The following is a 20,847-nucleotide window of genomic DNA, read 5'->3' as shown; positions in this document are numbered from 1 at the left end:
GGGTTGGGGGCGGTGACGGGCGCTGTGCGCTGCCTGTGTGGAGCTGCCCGGTTCCCTTCTGTCTGAACGCCGGGGATGGACTCAGCGCCTCACGCTTTGTCTGCTCCCACCTTGAGAACTTTCCTCCTGTGCTGAACAGAAGCTGTAGTTCGATCTATTTTTCTAAATGACGAGGTGTCGTTACGTTCGGCATCCTTCAGGCTGGCTGACAGGAACGCAGAAAGCTTCTTTTGGGATAAAATGGCTGGAAGGTGTTGTATTGAGAAGGTCAAGCTGGTCAAGCTGGCTGTTCTTTGTTCTGCTTTGCGAGCCTAAAGCGCTTGTTTCTGATTTGCCTTTGTTCCTGCATCCAGCGCTGTAACCCGGCTCACCTCGTTGTGCAGAAGCAGGGAATGAAGATTGAGTCAGCCTCACCAGGACCTCCTTGCTGCCAAAAGCAAGCAGTGGTGCTACTGCAAAATAATGTGACGGTGCTCAGTCTGGGCTTGAGGAATGCAGTTTTGTGATTGTTAAGAATGTCAAGAGTTAAAAACAGTTTGCTGGTATTGCCTGGGATGCTTTGAAGACTGGTTACACAATGACTTTGAAAGTACTTTAATGAAGTATTTGAATTCACGTGGGTGTTAGCCTAAGGCCACAGATGCCTCTTTGTACTTCGGATAACCCAAGTGCTATGAGCTGTATACAGTCTTGCTATTTTCATTAAGTTTAGTCTCATGGGAGCTTTGAATGGAAAGGATTACACAGCCCTGTTAAATGTAGTTGTTGCAGAGCATACATACAAGCAGTTTAAATACATATGTGGTTCAGAAGGCATTATGCTTTAGGAATACTGATGCTGGTCGTTTCCAACTTCTGATAGCTTAATAGGACTTCATTCTGATACTGAAGCCTGTTGCGGATGCTCTGAAGGCTTGTGTTTAAAAGTGCCTCTTGTACAGCTTAACTTTGATGTACCTCTTGATTTAAAAGTTCAAAATTCAGAGGTTTTGATAGACCAGATATTGAGAGCAGAAAGAAATCCTGACTGTGACTGGAAGGTAATACTAAAACTCAGTGTTTCCAGAGTGAAACCTATCTTGGATTCCTCTGTCTGAACTCATTCTGTCTCTCCAATGTCCAGGATTACCAGATGTGGCAGAAGACACAGTCTCACCAATCAGAGCTCGGACCATGAAGGACTATGAAAATGTAAGCAGGCTTTTAATGTAAGACTTAGTGACAGAGTTATGTCTAAGGTAATTCTGATATGCTGGCTATGGATTGGACGCTTTGTTTATGTCACAGGTGTGATCTGTAGCTATTTGTGCTGTCAATTTCCATTTCTCTGCCTTCAAAACCAAAGGCAAAATATTGCTGTAAGACAGACTAGCCAGCTGCTGCTCTTAAGTTGCAAAACAGAAATTGGCACCATCTGCTCAGAAGTAGATGCAATCACCGGAAACATGAGAGCGTAGCTGGCAAGTCTGCAATTGGTTCCTTGTATTTCAAGGAAGCATCAAACTTATCTTTATTTATACCTGTGTAGGATTTTGTGTTCACTGACTGTTGCATGGTATCTTGTACATTTATGTACAAGCTCTTGTTTTAAAAGGTCTTCTATCATTGTGACAGTGCTGTAGATAAAACTGGTTTTGGTGCTTGCTGGAATACAGAGGAAATCATCAGATGCTTTTAAAGTGTCAACTGCATTGAATAAACTGTTTATGTTAGGAGCTAATTGTTTATGGCTGCTGAGTGATGTCTGTTTGGGTATAGCAGGACAACACTTCCGTAGAATTTTTTGTGTTGTTTAGCTCAAGTTTTTATGATTGTTTTACAACTTGTGGCTTGCTATCTTCAGGATGTGTCAAGTGTTGGTGGTTTTTAGTGTGCTTCTTACTGCCACTGTTACCCTTAGTAGCACTGCTAAGTCTGAAAGGGGCTTTTCGTCTGAACTCTTTCAGTTTTTCTTATTTTCCTCTGAGGAGAGAGCTGTGCTCTTTGTTTAGAAGTTAGGGTTTGTTTTGGAAAGTCTCAGTAAATAATGTTTCTTACTGTTTCTATTTCACTTCCTTTTATTTTGGAATATTATCTGGGGTAGGACTCTGCTTTGGCAGTATGTGCTTAAAGTCTTTTACTATGACATGCATGAGATCTGAGTCTAGAATATACATTCTGCAAATGGTTTGCTCTCAGCAGCATCCGTTTTCACAGGAGGAAATGTGGTAGAAGGAAAAATCTGTTGTTGGTTATGTATGATGGAGGAGTTCTGTTTCCCTTTTGGAGCAGGCAGAAGAATTGATATCGTGCCTTTTACCATGGTCTGTATTGCTGAGGTGTGTTGGAGATGAGCTGTGTCAGCCTGGGCCTCATTTGGAAGAGGAAAGGACTTCCTGGTGTGTACAGACCCTTTCTGTTAAGCTAAGCTGTGGGATTTCTTGGAGGTCTTTGTGGTTGCTAACAGTACCGGAACGCTCAAAAGATCTCTTAAAGTAATGGCAGAAGAATCTAATAAAGGGTAAATAAGCACACTGGGGTTTCTGCTGCTCCTGTTTTTGAGATTGTAGGTAGCTGGAAGGCTAAATGTGAGAAAAGGAGCACTCACTTTTTTTGTCCTTGCACTGTTTACTTAGCATCCAGAAGCCGCTAGATGTGCTTGGACTGACATCATAAGCCTGCTCTTATCCTGCCTTAAAACAAATCTGAGTTAACATGCTAAAGGCAGATACAATTCCTGATAGCTCCTGCCTGGAGATGAGTGTGTGTGTGTGTGTGTGTGTGTGTGTGTGTGTGTGTACATACACATGTGCATTTGCTGATCTTTGGGCTATGCTGTTTGCTTAGGATGTGAGAACAAAATGAAGGAAGAGTGGGGAAGAACTTGGAAGGAAAGAATGGAAGAACTTGTCTTGTAGTTTGGGGAGACCAGGATGGATGTGGTGACCCTTGAAGGGGGCAGTGGGTGGACCTATGTGGGAAAGGTCTCTTTTATCTCTTTTGAGGGCTGGGGAACGTACAAAGGCAGATAATCCTGGAGGTGTTTATGATGTGTCTTCGAGAAGGGAAAAACACCAGTGACTTTAAATGCAATTTCGTGGACAAAAATGAAAGACTTCATTAATTGAGGACCTTGTTATGATTTATTAGATGCTCATGAGTAGAGTTATTGGTAGCAAGTTAGGGTACTTAGTAATTGTCTGTATGTGGTTCTTCGTTTGTATTTTTGTGTGGCTTTATTTTTATGTATTTATTGTTATTATTGTCTTCCTAAACCCATTCAGAATTGTGCTGTCTTGTAAAATGGCCTCTACTGACAAAAACTGTGCTGTGAAACCACAGCTCCTGTTGACAGATGCTGCTTTGCATAAAAATGGCTCTGTGCAGACTTGGAGAGGAGCTGAGCTGAGCTGGGGAAGTGGTATTTGCTACCATGGTGTCTGTGGTGTGTAATTTTCCATGCAGTGTATTATGTTTCCCTCTGTTTTCATGAAGTCTTTACTGTTTCTCCTCTTTTGTTCTTATGTACAGACATGAAAATGTAGAAAGGGCATTAAGAGTGGGTCTGTAAATGCAGAAGGAAGGCAAGAGAGTTGCCACGAAGGTTCCTTTGCAGTGTGAACTTGTTCAAATTTTATAGGTTGCTTTTTATTAAGCAATAACTTTTAATTGTTGCCTGCTCGAATTCACTTTGCTCGGGGGAACTGAATGTCAGAGGGAACACTTAGTTCACTTCTTCATTTCTAATGGTACAGTATGTTTGCTTGTCTTCTGAAAAAAGTATGCTTAAGCTCTTTGGTTTAATTCTGTTGCCACAGAAATACATGAGAATAGAGTTAAGGAATGCTGAGATCTGAAATTGTTTTTGTGTTTTTTTTTTTTGTTTTTTTTTTTTTAGCTCAGATCTGTAGTGAAAGTATGAAGTCCAGCTCTTATCACTTCAGTCTTTGATGCTTGGGCTTTTTCTGAATAATTTTCTGATGGGTTTAAAAACAAATAGAACTGCAAGGTGTGCTCTCACTTGTTGCAAATAATGCTCAATTTTTGGGAGCAAAGCTGAGTAAGATGTGAAAGACAACTCTACAGCCTTGCTTGCCTGAAGAAATCATTAATTTTTGTTTATTCCAAAAAAGGACTTCAGTTTTGAGCAGCGCTGAGAGCACTGTGCTCTGTGAGGTGAATCAGAACACAAAGTTGCATTGGCCTAATGCTCACATCCATCTGAATGCTCCTGAATACTCCTTCCAGTTCCTCAGGATGCCTCGTGATCCTCAGGAGGTGTCATGCTTTAAGCAGTCACCACTTCTACAGTTACAGTTGACGTTGCTGTTTGTGGACGTTGGGTTGGAAGCACAGGGATACGAAAGGGAGGGAAGGAGGTAATGTGTGCATTGCTGCTGCTACTGAAGACAGCTTCTGCAGGATGTGTGGATGGGCCACAGAGCTGTTACAGTCCTCTGGATTTCTGGTTGCTTGGGTGATGCTTGCTTGTGAATAATAAAGGGGCACCTTGCTAGGCAGAGATTGTTAGAGTGGAAGAGATTGTGAATGCAGGTGGTGAGAGGAGTTACAGAAAAGAGCCTTCCTAGGCTTACACAAGCTGAGTATTATAAAAATTGCATTGGTAATAATTTTTACAAGTGGTACTATACTGTTCTGGAAAAGCCTACGTAAATGTTTTATTAGGAGCTCTGTAGCATATTAAATTTCCTTTTGCTGAGAGCATCTGACAGGGGTCACGAGGCTTATTTGAATGAATGTTTTATGCTTGGCCTCTTAAAACATTTCAGAGGGAAACTCTTTTTAATGAAACCATCAACTATGTTACTGCTTCTTCTAGTGCAAAAGTCATAAGTCCTGAAGGACATGTACGAGAGGCCATTTTTTTTCCCAAAGAATTGTGCTATGAAACTTATAGGAGCGGATAAAGATTTTATTGGTAGTTGATTTGGCTCTGCTGCCTTGTGTGCCTGTGGCTTTTCTTCCTGTGAATGATGCTCCCATCCCATGTTTTTGCTGAGGAAATACTTCTGTTCCAACATATCTTTTCAGATTTTGCTTAAACTCTGTAGAATGGGGAAAAAAGTCTGGTTTTTTTTTTTTTAGTCTAAAAATATTCTTTTGGTTTCTCTTATAAAGTCAGACAATGTTTTAGTACTTAGAGGGGGAGTACTGTAAAGAGCACTGTGTGACAGCATGCTATGCTTATTAAACAATACTCTTCTGTAATTATGATTTCAGTGCCAGCGTATCAGAGCTTTAAGAACTAAAAATACACATATGTATGCACACACATGCATGTCTCACCATGGTGGTTGGATTCCATCTCAGTAATTGTCTTTCACAGTGGAGAGCAAAACCAAGTGGATGCAGTTCTCCCTTTTTGTCTTCCTTGATTTGAGACTCATGACGTAGTTGGCTCCTTTTCTTTCTTTCACAGCAAATCTCCGATCTGAAAAAAGAGAACTTCAACCTGAAGCTTCGTATATACTTCCAGGAAATGCGAATACAGCAGAAGTTTGATGGTCCCACAGAAGATATGTACAAAATTGTATGTGCTTAGAATATCATAAGATAATTATGTATCTCTGAAGAGTTTGTTTAATGGAAAAGCTGCCTATTTTCCTTCTGAATCTCTCAGCTGGAACTCTCAGTATGACTATCTTATTCTGCCCTCTGACTGTTCACTGGAGGAGTCTGCTTCCTTTCTAGCAGTTCTTTAATGGTATTTCACCAGCTCTGTGGCAGCCTGCTTATCAAAGTGGCAAACTTTCCAGTCTCTGTGGAGCAGTTTCCTCTGAAGCATGTAGATGAAGTTGTGTTTGGGTTGTGTATAGCATCTTGAATAATTGCTCTACATACCTCTAAATCAGGAATTCATCTGTTTGGTTCCTATCTAAGCTTATAGAAGAGAAGGTGAGGTTTGGTTTTCTTATTTAAGATTGAAGCATTTACTTTTTTTGTCTGCATTCTACAAGGCACTCATTTTGGTAATGCAGTGGCATTTAGTCTCCACTGTAATGGAATGGAAACTTTAGTTTTTCTTGGTGGTTGTCACAGTAGTTAAGTGCATAGCTGCCTAGCTAGGTCATGGTTTCAACTGAATATTTTTAATTGGTCTATTCTGATCTTCTGCTGGTTTCTGGCTTGTCTTGTAATGGTAATGTATTGAAAATTCTGTCAACTTGTGTCCAAGGAGTTCTTGTATGATGTGTTTTCCCAGGCTGTAAGAAAATCATTTTAAAATGATTAAAAGCCTCAATAATCAGATTTTAAAAAGAAAATCACTAGAAATTATAGCTTCCAAGCTCTAGTAACTCCCAAGTTGATTCGCATCACTTCCCATTGTAGCTCAGCCCACACATGGGTGCATAGACTTGCTTGAATACAGTGGTCCTAAATGCTTGACCCTTGTAGAATGTGCTTTCATAAGCTGAAATTGCTATGCTGATCTTATCCCAGTGACACTTTATTTGCTGTTCCAAGCAAAACTAATCTATACGGTGACATTAACTTATGCATATGGTGACCTCTGAGTTCTCTGAGATGCTTTCATTCTTATGTTCTAGAACATCGAGCTGAAAGTTGAGATAGAAAGTCTGAAGCGTGATCTGCAGGAGAGAGAGAAACTCCTCATCAAGGCCTCGTAAGTACCAGTATATTAAAGCTATGTGTTATTTAAGACTTCCAGGGTCTTGCTTCTGTCTGTGTTTTTTCCTGATGCTTCTGGAACAAGAAGAGTGCAAAGTAGCGTTTTAGTGTTTAGTGTTTTAAAGTTTTTCTAGAAATTGTCCCTTGTGATGCTGGATTGAAATGTTAGTTTTTGTACACAATGATGTTGTCACAGAGTAACTTATACAGTGGAATGAAGTTAATATTTTTTTCAGATAAATGCAACTCCTTAGTAGAGAATGGGTTGGCATCCCTATCAGCATTAGCATAGCTTGTATAATAACTCCCTGTAGAGCTGTTTCCTTCTAGATAGCAATTTCAAAACGAGTCCAAGCTGGCAGTGACAGCTAATAACTGCTACGCAGGCCTCAGTTGCAATGGAATTTTCTCTGTGGCTGACATTACGTGGCATTGAGTTGTTACTAATTGCTTTTTTCAGTAGTTTGGAGTTCCAAGTAGATCCTGCAGACCTGATTAATTTCCATTTGTAGCTGTAAGAAAGTTTCACTGGACTTTGAATGGAACCTTGCATGAGTTCATAATAGAACATGGAATTTAGAGTGAAATCATAAACAAGTACTCAACCTTTGCTTAGTGAGGAAGTATGAGAGAAGAAGGAGCTGGTAAGGAAATACTAATGACTGAAGAAGTGATTAGGAGAGGTATCTGCAGCTATGCATCTTCAGTTTATTCCAGTGCTGTTGCTTGTAGGTAATACAGCTCTATTGAAGGCTTGATACTTTACTTGAAAGCTTTAAAAATATGCAAGAAATAGTAACTATTTTTCTTTGTGTGCTTATTCATTGTGACAAGGCTTGTGTGGAGTTCTCGTTGCTGTACATCAAGCAGAGACTATACCACCAAAATTGTTACATGCTGTGTAGATGTTTGTATTTTTGCCTTACAGTGGCAAGCAGGTACAGATACAGTAGAAGGAACTTCTCTGTAATCTATCAACTGCTTTCACTAAAATGTTTTCTACTTTGCTATGCAATGGGATTTCGATTATATATTATGGCCTTTCAGAAAGGCAGTTGAAAGCCTGGCCCAGGGTGGTGATGCTGAAATACAGCGTGTGAAAGAGGAGGCACAAAAGAAGTTACAAGAAATGGAAAGAATCTTGACTGGCAGAATAAACCTTCTGGAGGAGGTGAGTGCCTAAAACGGAATGAATAGTTAGAAATCTGTACTTTGTACTATTATCTGAGATTTGAGACTGTGATAGGTCTGTATTTTCAAAATTGCTTCAGCTTTCATGGAGAAATAGCTAGTGCAAATGCAGGAGAAGAAAAGAGGGGAAAACCAAAACAAACAGTGAAAGTACCATTAGCTACTCTTAAAGCACTGAATAGGAGGATAGCAGTTCTTCAGGAAATTCCTACCTTTGGATGCTATTTGGATATGTTCATAACAGACCTTTAAGTCTGGAGTTCCAGTGAGGCAGCTTTGTTTCCAGAGCTGCAATCTCTGTTTAGAGGAAGAGGGGCTGCATTTTGGACACTTGTTCTGGTAAGGTCTCAGCTTCATAAATAGTTGAAACCACTCTGTAAGAGCTCCTGTCATGTAGTTGACACAGTTTATTCCTGTATTTATTTCTGAGCCAGTGCTGATATCTTAACAGGGGAATTGCTTCTTGTTCTTGTTTTGTAGTGTATAGGCACCACGAGGAAAAGAATCGTCTCTGTATGAATAACATGCTTCCTCAGAAGCAAGGAGACTTCTCTTCCTTGTAAAGAACAAATCAGATATTGAATGGCCTGTACTGGAAATATTTAAGCTCTATAAGTAAACTCATAATTGTTTTTGCATCACTGAGTGCATATACTTAGGCAAAGGATTATGTAACTGTATCTTTTGAGAGAATAGAGATCTGGTGCTCTTTTGAGAGTAAATAAATTGGACAAGGTTAAGCTCCAGTGTTTGCTTTTCTGTCTCTAAAGAATGATTTGGTCATAGAAGGTACTGTAGCAGTCTCATAATGCTATTTTCTATTGGATTAAGCAGTGAGCTCCTTCAGAGCTGAGCTGTGGGGATTCACCACGACCTTTTCTGTAGCAGAACTGGAGTTTCTCAAAGCATTCCTTGTGCTATTGCCGAGGTAGAAAATATCCCAAATTACTTATTGGAAAACAAAATGATTGATCAGACTGACGTTTCCTAAATCTGACATGTAGAGTAGCAGGTATTTTCTCACAGTGCTATAGTATTTTCTGTAGCCTGAAGGTAGGGTTGGCCTCTGACATGAATTTTATTATGCTGCTGGATGTAAATACTGCAGAGCAGTATTGGTCTCTTGCTCATGAAATGCTGTATAGATTCACAGATCCAGGTATGAATTTCCATTGCAGTTTTTGACTGAAAGACGAGTGCTGATGGGGAGGGGAGAGGAGCAGTGAATTCTAGTGGAGAAGGGCTTTTTCTTCACACCCCATTCCTCAAGAGATCATCTTTGGAGGGGAGGGGATTACTTGTTAGGCTTGAGGGAGGCTGATAGATCATAGAAAGCAAAACTCAGTGAGCACAGCACGGAAGCTTACTGCAGAAAAATGAAGATCTGAAACAAATGTTATGCAGTATATGACAGGTTGCTTTTGTGCATTTTTGTTTTGTTGGTGGCTTTTTGTTCCAGTCTACTTCTAGTGATCCAGCTCACTGGGCTGGAGAACGTCTGGGTGTTTTCTCTATTTCTATTGCTGTCCAAAGGAAACATGATATGTGCTTTATCAATGCTTAATCAATCATCTTGGAGTTCCAGTTAGCTATAGTGAGACTGTGAATATTGATTTTTATCCCTGATTGAATAAAACCTCCTTTAATCTCTTTAATTTCTGTCTGTTTCTTACGGTGGTGGGAGAGTGGGGTAGAGACAAATTATTTTAAAGCAAATTATCATAGCTAAATCTAAAGCCATAGCAGAGGGACACTTCTGTTTTTATTTCTGCTGTTGGGCAGAGAATTTGATTTGCTACTTTGAAATGAACTTCCCATCTTTATGTACTGCAGAAAATTGATTAACCTGAACTTTTCATGTCTATGTTTTCAAGAAGTGTTTGCAAAGTGCTTGAGATAATTTGTTTGGTAAAGACTTTTCAGTGCGTGAAAAACTTCTGTATTTTGTTCTTGTAGGCATCAAAATGGTCTTTTTCTTTTTTTTCTTTTTTTTTTTTAAATTATTTTAACTACAGAATCTTAAAGCTGCCCAAGAAGATGTGGAGAAAGCCATTGCAATGGCAGAGAAGGAGAAAGCATTGAGAATTGTTGCTGAGCAGAAACTTTCTTCACTTACAAATGCTCCTGCAAAGGATCTGGATATGATTGCAGGAACTGAGAAGGACAGGTCAGAATAGTTGCTGGTAATAGTGATATTTCTAACCAGATGGAAGTTCTTTTACTGTTGAAGTGCAAAGAGTCAGCATGGGTATAGACTGTAATGATTTGATCCTTTCTTGAGATAGATGAGTGTTACTAGATATCCCATCAGCTTGTAAATGAGTGCAGCAACCAGTTTACGTGTTGCATGACAGCAAAATCTTTAAAAGATGTCTGAAAGTGTAAAAGAATCAATGTGCATGTGACATGGTGTCCTGCTTTAAAGCTTTTTTGTAACTGCTGTCTTATCTTCTGCTTCCTGCTTTTGAGCCATTGCTTAAGTAGAGATTCACTCCTATATCTGTGTTCACTTGCAGCTTTCATAGTGTTTGCATGCACTTCAGTCTTGGTGTATCTGTTGAGGTTGGTAAAATCTAATGGGAAAAGGAAACTGTGTTTGAGCTTTATGGCTTTGATTTGCAAAGCATTGGTTTTGCTTTGTTTGGCAGGTAGTTGAAAAAGTGCCCGAGTTGTTCTTCAGGCAGGGAGATGTGTACAGTCAGATCTCAACACTTGGAGGACTGATTTTATTTATTTTTTAAATATATTTAGGATAAAATACGTGTCCCTTTAACCTAGTAAAGCTTTTGTAACTCGGGTGCATGAGCCTGGGAAGGAAGTGAGAAGAATGTTATAATTTGTAATGCTTTGGAGTATCCTTTCCTGTCCTTTTCTGACTGAACCCTGAAGTTAGCTGCTGAGTCACTGCATAATTGGTCTGCCCTGGTAATGGTAAGATATGTTGGCCTGAGGCTTTCATTTATCAATTTAATAATACAGTAGGACCAAAGTAAGGTTTGTAGTGTTTTTCAGACAGCTTTTATGTAAACATACAGATTGAAAACTGCCCATCCGAGCTCCTGCAGTATCATAATTTGATGAAATCGTTCTTACTGCACGTTAGGTGATACTGCAGTGATTGAAACTTGGCTGTTAGGCAGTCTTGTTCCCTTATCCCTTTATCTTCCTGTCCTCTTTCAGTCTCTTAGACCTCCATGTGTACACGGTTGCTCTCCTGAGTGATACGAGCTGAAGGAGTGTTACAAAAGTGATCCCTTTCCAATGTACTTCAGTTTCCAGCTCTAGAGCTGGCGTGAAAACGATGCTTCAAGTGTGGGAAGAAATTGTCAGTACTGAATCACTGAAATGAAGGCTGTGTGGAGTAAGGAACTCTTCTGGTGATCTGTATTGGCAGGATCCTCTGTCACTCTATGCTGACATATCTAAGTACTTGCAGGATCAGAAAAACAGTGCTGATGGAGGAAGGCATTTGACTCCTTGAAGCAAACTAACCTGCAATACTTTAAAATTGTCTGAAAGTAGCACATAGGGAGTTCATGCTGTATTAAAAAGATCCTTTCACCATCTGGGTTGCAAAACACTAAGAAGATCACAGCTGGCATCTTATGCCAGAAAGTTTTCAGGTATAACTCTGTCAAAAAATGGTAGCACTGATTTTAATTGGTTTCAAGACTAGAGGTGCTGAGGTGTGTATCTGACTGAAGGAGGTAGCCATGACCTAATTTTGAGGTGGTTGTGTGGAATTAGGATCATCTTTAGCCACAAATACAAGTGATGGTACTTGAGGGACCCCTTTATGATGGTACGTAACGATGTGTGCTAGGAAGTGGAATGCACTGATAAGCTTTTGTGTATAGGATAATGGAAACAAGATGTTGAAGCTTTAAGCATTTATGTTTAAAATAGTTTTTGGTGGAAAAGAAAAACAAACATGTTTGTTGCTTGCTTCAAGTGGATGGCACTTCTAGCTTCTCTGGAGGAGGGGGGGGTTGGGGAAAGAAAGGCTCCCTCAAATTTTACAAGTATTGTCTGGAGTCTTCAGCTAGGAAGGCTGCCTGCAAGATGTACTGCAATAACTGTAGAGTTGCTGATAAGTTGTGCAAGATTAATATGAAAAATCTTATCGTTTTAGACTTATAGAGCAACTGAATCTGTCTTTGAAAAGTAAAGAAGCTGTAATTCAACATCTTGAAGAAGAAAACTCTCAGAGCGGACCTGGTGATGGGAACTTAGCAGAAAAAATTGAAGAACTTACCATTGCTTTGAGACATGGAAAAGCTAGTGAGATAGAGGTGAGGAAACTGTTGCAATTGTTACGGAGTAAATCTCACCTGGTCTGAGATTCTCAAGGCTTTGTGCATGGCAGTATGTGAGTGACTTAACAATACAAAATCTTCCACGATTATTCCTTTCTCCCTTTTTCATCCCCTATACAATCACTTTTTATACTGTGTTTTGGCAGCCAGTATTCGTTGTTACCAGCCATGCTTATCATTCTTTCAAAGAGAGATCATTTCCCTCTACTTTATAGTTGTTTCATCATAGATACTGTGTAATTGCTTTACAGAAGTATGTATTTTTAAAAAAAGCTAAATGTTACTAGATCCCCACCAGTAGATGACAGAACTTTTACACTACTGTAAGTTAAGAGTGTGACCTGGGAGTTTGTTTTTAAAAAGATATTTCTGTACTCTTATTTGGAGAAAAAGCTTTATTGAAGGAGATAAGTGTTAAAAAAAATTGTCACAAAATAAAGTGAAAGCATTGCTGTTAGCTTACAAAAAGGTCCAAGAGTCGTCATTGTATTTCTATTGTCTCCTTAAGAGGAAAACAGATACTTGACAACTTAAAGGCAGGAATAAATCTGAAGCCTTGCATTACTTGATTGTTTGCTTTTCCATTTGTTATTCACACTAACAAAACAGAAAGAAAAAAGAAATTATGGAGGCTGTTGTGCTTCTGAGAAAGATTCTGCCGTTTTGTTTCTGTCAGGAATAGATGAGAGCCTTCTTCAACTGAACTGAATTAAAACCTCACTTCTGGGTCCTACTGGAGTGAAATCAATGTGTCAGGAAGAACTATCCTAGGTTCACAAGATTATTTTGTGTCAAGGTGAAAGCAGAGTCATCTTTAATCATTTCAAAGCAAGTGGACAGACTGTATTGTCCTTTTGGGCTATAGTACTAGAGAAAGAAGGCTGAACGTGTTTGGTGCACAGCTCCATTTTTATATAGGATTATTCCTCTTTAAAAACCAATCTTTCCCAGAGAAAAGCGCTAATTAAAATCTCCTGTGTTAAAAGGATCCTGCTGACATAGCTAAGTCTCAAAAAAATGCACTTTTATTAGCTTACCAAGTAGAATTGTTCTGTCTCTCGTTGAAGAACAGTTTTCTTTCATACTGTGCCCAGATACATCTGTAGGCTACCAGGAACCAACTATGTATTCCTGCCTAATTGTTGACTGTAGTACAGTTCTGAGACACACATAGACTGTTTTTCCTCAAAGTTCATTTTTTTTTTTTAGTTTTATTGCTTAATGTGTTGCTTCTGTGTTTAGAATCAATGTACCTGTTTTGTTTTTATAGGCTATTAAGATGGAGCTTAAAAATGAGAGAAATTCCTTTGAAAAAAAAATCCAAGTAAGTCCTAGTTGTCTTTTTTGCTACGTGCAGTGTGTGTTGGGATATCTTCTGTTATACATTCATAAATATGGAGAAGTTTTGACTAGAAAAGTAGTAAAGCAGCTCCTTTGGTTAATTCTTTTTTTCGGTGGCTGGAAGGATCCCATTGTTTTTGAAGCAATTTTCAGTGAAGCTGAAAGACACTAATTAAATATTAAAGCTCTATGGCTGGTACTCATGGCCAGCACATGATTAGGTTTCTTTCACTATATTCCAGGCTTATCTTAAGATGATGACTCGCGTTTGGGGTGTATTTAATATTAGTAATTTGAATTATATGAACTTAGAGACTCTACTTATTAATCTGCTGCTACAGCATCTCTTAGTAAGAAGTTAATGCAACTTGCACATAATCTAATTTAGTCTCTCGAAGAAGAGTTGCAAGAGAGAGAAAATGAGCTTGCTGTTGAAAAGAAGAATGGCTTGAAAAGGGATAAAACCATTCAAGGGCTAACTGTTGCACTAAAAGCAAAGGAAAAAGAGGTATGATGGCTATGATCTTGCTGGTTTTTAGATCCATCCCTGAATGTGTGTGCATGATGTGCGCGTGTCAGGGGATGTTTTCTCTCCCTTTAACTGTTTAGGAAGCTTCTAGTAGATTTTAAATTGCTCCTGTCATGCATGTAAGCAGTTCTCTTTGTTATCTATAGCTTTGGGCCTTCAGCTGGAGGGGGGAGGAAAAAGGTACTTAACTGATGCTTTCTCCCTTAAGAACTTAGAGGAAAAATGATTTCATTTAAACACTGCTGTTTATCAACTCTGAGAGCCACTTAAAAGGTATGAGAAGTATTTTTTTGTTGTTGAGTAAGTAGAGCTGTCATGAAAAAAGGTGAAATAGTAGGTCAATGTCAGACGAAATTCGAATTTTATGGAAGAGAGGGAAGTGTTTAACTTGAGTGATAGGCAGTCTAGTGAGTAGGGTGTGAGGCGAGAGTTTCTTTATGTGAGATTTATTATGATGTATTTGATGTTTTTGTTCTTAAAAAATCTTTGTTTTGCGTAGTTGGCTGGATGGATAATGAGGTGGTGGGATGGCTATTACTGAGTTGCCATCCCTTGCAAATAACTTTCTATGTAATGCTCATTTTACTTAAAGAATGAAGAACTTGCTTCTGAAATTGAAGCTCTCAATACTTCGTTGGCTAAGGCAAGAGAGGCAACTCATCAAGCACACATCCAGAAATTCAAGGTAAGTAAGCAGTTAATGTGGCTTTCCCTGTCCCTGAACCCCTTCCTTCTCTGTATTTCCACGTAACATATATTGCTTTGTGTTTGAAAGTAAAGGATTGGAAAGTAGTTCAAAGAATTGGTTTTTTTGAATGCTTTATTTTTTATGTAACAAATTTTGCCCAAGGTAATTGTTTAAACGATTGAATCTTAGGATATCAGACTACTTGGTTCATTTTATTCTTCTATAACAACTGAGAACTGAGTAAGAAATACGTAGAAGCACAATGAGTTGAAGATAAAGGTGCAATTACGTGTGGAATTGAGAATATACTGAGTTCTCTGAATTGAATGTTTCTGTTGTTCTTCAAAAACTGCAGTAACAGCTCACCCTTCCACATCAGCAGAGTTAAAAAGGACCTGAAATACTTGTTTGTGTTTGTATTTCTTCATATAATCAATGTGAAGTCGCTGTTTAAAAAATAGCCATCTTTCTGCAACATCAGTTTCATTTACTTTTGTACGTGCAAGGGAGAGAAGACTTTGTGATGATAACCTATGTGTAATATGTAAAACAGGAGGAAGTAAAAAAAATTCTCTTTTAAAACAGACCAGGTAATGTATACCAGCTAATCTTAAAAGTCTAGTGAAAGGTAGACTTGCCACTTTCAGTAATTAGTATTAATGGCAGTAACGACTCCCATTATGATGAATGTTCATCACTTGCTCTCAAATCAGTGGAAATGGGAGAGGTTGATATGTTTGCTTCTGCAGTATTCACCTAAGCTTTTTAACTGTCTGTATTGGGTTCTGATTTCAGTATCTAATTAAAATAGTAGTGTTTAGTTCTCATAAAGCACCTCCCTCCACTTTTTTTTCCAAAAGAGGTTTATTTCACATAAACCTGAATTTAAATGTACAAAATTGAAACAAGTATATCCTGTGTTGTCTCTGAGCTACTTTGTCCTCTGTGTGAAACTGTGGGGTTTTTTTTGCTGTCTAATACCACACAATTACTGCTTTATGAAATATTAGTCTAATTTAATCCTTTTATTTTTGAGCTTGATTGTTTTTTGAGTTCTGGGTTTAAAAAACGTGCAACTAGTCCTTCCTGCCCACAGAACCCATATTGCACAGTGTGTGACAGAGCAGGCCTTCCTCCTCATTACTCTGCTCCTTAGCTCCAAACTTGAGTTGAGGGCAGTTCTCTGTGAGTAGATCATAACCTCAGCTCCTGCCACCTGTGAACTTCCAGGAGGCCTGTTGAAACAGAATGTGGTAAGGAAGAAATCACACTTGCTGTTTTATATACCATATATGTGTATGATTTGATAACTTCTTGGCCCAGTCTGGATTCAAACTGTCCCCAAAATAGAAATTTTATGTAATGAGAGCTTTGGGAACCAATAATAATACAGTCTCATTTGTGCTGTGGATTCCTTTGCACGTCAGCCTTCATCTAATTCTTACTTATCTAAGACTTTGTCTTATGTTAGATGTCACTGAAAGCTTTGTTACACTGGATACTCGAGACAATTTTTAGTACAATGCTGGTATATTATTTGGGTAACTCATTTCACTGGATTTTGGTATCAGGAACTTAAAGTGGTAGAAAGAGTTCAGAGTGGGGAAAGCAACAGCAGTACAACTTGCAGGTTGTACAAAGTACCTCTATAGGCTTTGTCTGCTGCTTTATGTTTCAGGGTGCTGAGGATTATCAAGCTCTCCTGATGGAAAAAGAGACCCTCTTAGCAGAGCTGCGTTCAGAAAACCTCACAAAGGATGCTGAGAATCGTAAACTACAGCGGAGGATTAAAAGGACTGATCAAGAGCTGAATGATCTGAATTTAGAAAGAGAGAAAATGGAGAAGGAGCTGGATGAAGCACAGCTGCAGAAGAGCAGAAGTGACAAAACCATTAATGTTATTATCATTTTTTTCCTTCATTAAGTTTAGAAATACTATGTTTGCTTGTTACTACCGTATCCTTTTCTAACTAATATAAATTTTTAACTGATGCTTTTTTGGAAAAGGCAAATGTATTTGCTCAGTGTTTAGAAGAATGTGGCCAGGAAGACCAAGGAAAATTCTGGCACAGAATTAGTCTGCACAGAAAAGTATTTTTTAAATCTTACTTTGATAGCCTTGGTTATGTCATAGCTAACTAAAATGGTTAGCCTTTATAAGCAGTAAGTGGTAGCTGTTCGCTTCAATTTTCTGATTGCAGTCTGAACATGCCTGACACAGAATGTATGTGTTATTTCTGCTGTATTTACCATGTTACATGTCTCCTTTGTCTTAAATTGCAGTATATGTAAGTTCTAATGCAGTGCAAGAATAAGCAGCCTGTTGTGCGGCCTGAAACTTCAGCTTGCTTTTCACTATCATAGCTTGGTCACTGTAAGGGCTGTATAATTAATAGCAATTTTTGCTTGTAAAATCCCCAAACCACAGCTTGCTATATATAAGAAAAAAGGTGCATCTGTTCCTTAATCTTTCTTAATCTTCTCTTTAGGGCTTTCTTGAAATGCGAGGGTAGATGTCTAGACAGGCTCTTCATCCAGCATGCACACCTCATGCAACAAAGTGAATGATTGGGCTTACTCTTTTCTTCCTTCTGAAAAAAGGATGCACCTTCTGCTGAGTGCAGACATTAAATACTTCTCACCTCTCTTGCCATGCAGATTTTTCTTTCCGAAGGGCAGCACCTGCACGATGGGTAGACTCCTGCCTGGTTGCAAAGGCTGATAGTTTTCAGTTAAAAATTAGCCTCTTTTTCCTTAAATAGCATAAAAGATCAAATGAGCTTGTACTTCTTTAGTTTATATTTTGCCCTAATTATTGAGTAAGGACTTTATTAAATATAGCGTATAGATGTGGAAATTGCTGCCCTTGCAATATCACTTAAAACCAGTAGAGGGATCTCTTTACCTACAAAGAAATAAGATATTTCACCCCCAGCCTGTATTTATTTAACTTACAGTTTTGCTTGATTGTCAGCTGTGGTTAGGCTCCTGTCACACAGTCTTTTTCTTTGCTACGCTTTGAAATTTCTTCTGGGTGTTGAGGTTAAGGGGAGAAGGAACAGATAGCTCCCATCAGTAAAACAGCCACAAAGAACACATTTTATTGATTTAAGTATTTTGTCTTTAACTGTCTTCTCTATTCAGAATCTTTGTTCATCTTTAAGGGGAGCTAGAATATAAATCTGTATGGGAGAAGCACAAAAAATAGGGCTGAGTAGGGATTTGCCAGGGGATTCAAAGTTACTGGTATTACAGAAATCTATTTGACTCCATTATGTCCAAGTTTTTCATGTAAATGACTAGTTCCTTGGGGAAAAGCATTCCTGTCAAAAGATGAGCAGTCTTATAAAAATTATATCCCTAACCTATTTCCTACTCCTTGCAGAACAGCTGCTTCAATTTCAGAGTTGCTAGTACGTTTGGATAGAGCAAGACTGCCTGTGAAATGTTGCCCATTAAGCAGTAGATATGTGGGAGTAAAAAAATATGCTGTGATATTTTGCTGTTTGACAAATAGGAAACCACTTCAGTGATCTGATGCAAACCTCTTATGAGACAGCCCTAAAAATCCTATTCTGTTTATGCCCTGAGTTACCTATTTATCAGTGTTTCTACTCTGTTACGACCATTCTTGCTAGCTTTATTCTAAGCTGTCCTACCTCTTCCTCTCACCCAGTTTTGGTTACTTTTCACCTACAATGTTTGGGATAATGGCAATTTTTTTTTCATATATCTACTTAAAAATGAAAAAGAGGGTAGATGGAGGGGAGAAAAGGGGAGAAGCAAATCTCTGGATGAGGTTCTTCTGCCTGGAGGTGATTTGGGCATTACTGTCCTGCAACAGAAGATGCTTACGCTGAGTTACGACTGCTGAGTGTGAGCTGATCATCCAAGTGGCCCACAGTGTGGGTCTTCTGAAGCAGCACCTGTGCTTGGCGTGGTGTTCCTGGCACTGTGGGTTGGATGCTCCAGCTTTTGTGTCAACTTAAAAACTTTTTTAGTTCAGAGCTTTCCAGAAGCTGCTGTTGAGTTCTGCATCATTTTAGATCTTTGAAACAAGAAACTTTGGGCATTTATTCTTCCATACAACTGATGAGGAGTAAACATCACCATGTTCTACTTGTGTCCATCATCTTGCTGCATATATAACATCAAGTTTCTCTTGATGAAAGCCTTTGTCCAGCCTCATATCATTCAAGCACTTTAACCATTGTCTCTCGAGACCTATATACAGACAATTAGAGTATACTTGTTCACTTGTTTAGGAAATGCATAACTCACTAGGTAGAATTTATTATGGAGTTTTCCTGCATGTAAGTTAGGCTGAGGGGGAGGTTTTGTAGCTTCATGACTTAATTATCCACCAGTCTGCTTCCCATCTGATGAGGGGGAGGCATCTGCAGCAGTCTTTGACGTTATTGTGTTTCACATTCATTTTTCTTAGTTCAGCTATCATTAATCATAGGAAAGTCTCTTGGGGAGAAAGGTTGGCAGAAGGAATAGCAAAGTTTATGCTCTGAGAATGTAGGTACTATATTATCCTTGTAACTCAATGTATAGAAGCCAGAAGATTTTCTCCAAGACAATTTGAGTGGTCAATGAGTTCAAGCAACCTGCTCTAGTGATGGATAGTTTTGTGTGTTACAGAATTCCATCTCATGCAAAGAAAATAACTTTCAATCTCAACTCTTAACTTGTTTGGAGAAGGATTTAAGGGAATATTGGAGGCAGAAATACTGGAGGCAAACTCCATTTCCTTCAATAATGTGTATTGCCAGTCCTGCTCTTTCCCTAAATCTAGCCATAGTGTATGTGCTGCTTTAAAGGCAGAAACATAACTTCTGTGCCTGACAAGTGTTGTACACTGAAAAGTCTGAGGTTATAGGAAGTGTAGTACTATTATTGCCAACAGCATGTTTTCCATCTATACACGTCTGCATTTTCTCTTAAATCTATTTATGGTCTTCATAAAGAGAAACCACAGGGTAATAATTGCTTGAAGTTCCAGGACAAATCACAAGTTTTCCTTTAAAATTTACTTACTGACTTCTGATATAGTAGCTCAAAGATGACATAAAAAGGGGTCAACTTTGCAATGCATCATGAAGGTCATAAAGTTATGATTGGCCCTTTACTTCCAATTCAAGTGTTGTAGGTGATGTGACCCACGTGAAGGTTTCAGTAGCTGAAAGCCAGAAGGTTCTGCAGTAGTCAGACCTTATACTACTTCCACTCTGCAATTTATAGTTAGTAAAGGTGGAATGGAAACATTTCAGTTAGTACATATTTACAAAATTTGGAACTGATGCTGTTGTTCTCAGTTTTCTTAGGCAAACAAGTAGTTATTTTGGTGATGAAAAAATTATCTTTATTAGCTTGCAGAACTAAGTGTGTAAGTTTACCCATTCTTTCAAACAAAACAACATTTGATGAGGGTTTTTGGAGCTATTAGGAATGTCTTAGCTGACTCCTGATAATGAAGCTAAAATTAAGCAAGTAAACCAAAACGAGTTGCAAATGACAATTTGTATTTAATGCGCAAAACAGACATAAAGCAGGGAAGTAGTAAAGTGATGCTAAAGATTTGATGTGAACCTGCATGAAGCAAGGTAATTAAGTTAAAAAAAGGGCATAAAGCAGTTTGTAAAGAGAATGCAATTAAAGTGTCACTAATACTATTTCCCTGTACCTAGGATAAGAAAACTATTGAATTTTAAATCCCAGTGGAGATAAAAGTGAAGTTTATAGGTGGCTACCAGATGTGCAAACTATTTAAAGGGCTTATGATACTCCACAAATGGGCCCCGTTTGGAAATAAAAGGAAAACAAATTAATTTGAAGATGTGGGCTCTGTTACCCCATTCTTTGTGTCTGAGAAGTTTAGCATAAAAACCATGTGGAAATGGCACAACTCATCTTGGAGCTGCTGGAAGGGAAAAGAGCAAATGACAAACTGAATCAGCCATAAACATTTCTTTCTTATTCCTATCAAAAAAATAAGCAGACTCAGAAGTGAATGTGTGTGTTATTCATAACAGCCTTGGTGTCCATTCATTCAGTGTGAAAAGCATTTAAACTACAACAGTCTGGATTTTTAAAAAGCAATGCTGGTACCTTATCTAAAAGTTGTCTTGAACTGTATTTAGATATTA

The 20,847-nt window shown here is 38.6% G+C and overlaps 1 protein-coding gene and 1 long non-coding RNA gene across 8 annotated transcripts in view; one reads left to right on the top strand and one right to left on the bottom strand.

Moving 5' to 3' along the window:
• The window catches only part of CDK5RAP2 (CDK5 regulatory subunit associated protein 2), a 73,022-nt gene that overhangs the window by 806 nt on the left and 51,369 nt on the right, over positions 1 to 20,847 (top strand). For 4 of the 7 annotated variants that reach the window (XM_031556170.1, XM_031556168.1, XM_031556169.1 and 1 more), the window contains exons 3-12: positions 1,124 to 1,191; positions 5,420 to 5,530; positions 6,549 to 6,625; positions 7,678 to 7,801; positions 9,837 to 9,988; positions 11,954 to 12,113; positions 13,408 to 13,461; positions 13,867 to 13,986; positions 14,600 to 14,692; positions 16,374 to 16,592. In XM_031556170.1, the coding sequence (XP_031412030.1) occupies positions 1,124 to 1,191; positions 5,420 to 5,530; positions 6,549 to 6,625; positions 7,678 to 7,801; positions 9,837 to 9,988; positions 11,954 to 12,113; positions 13,408 to 13,461; positions 13,867 to 13,986; positions 14,600 to 14,692; positions 16,374 to 16,592 (1,178 nt within the window). The other 3 variants (XM_031556171.1, XM_031556173.1, XM_031556172.1) reach the window with 3 other exon arrangements.
• On the bottom strand, positions 4,791 to 7,211 carry LOC109370469. Its single transcript, XR_002120596.2, has 3 exons — positions 7,122 to 7,211; positions 5,287 to 5,431; positions 4,791 to 5,045 (listed from the first exon to the last, which is right to left on the bottom strand). It is a non-coding gene; the product is annotated as an uncharacterized LOC109370469 (long non-coding RNA).

The sequence above is a fragment of the Meleagris gallopavo genome, chromosome 19, assembly GCF_000146605.3.
Source record: "Meleagris gallopavo isolate NT-WF06-2002-E0010 breed Aviagen turkey brand Nicholas breeding stock chromosome 19, Turkey_5.1, whole genome shotgun sequence".
In the NCBI taxonomy this organism is placed as follows: Eukaryota; Metazoa; Chordata; class Aves; order Galliformes; family Phasianidae; genus Meleagris; species Meleagris gallopavo.
This window is presented reverse-complemented; position numbering and strand designations above follow the sequence as displayed.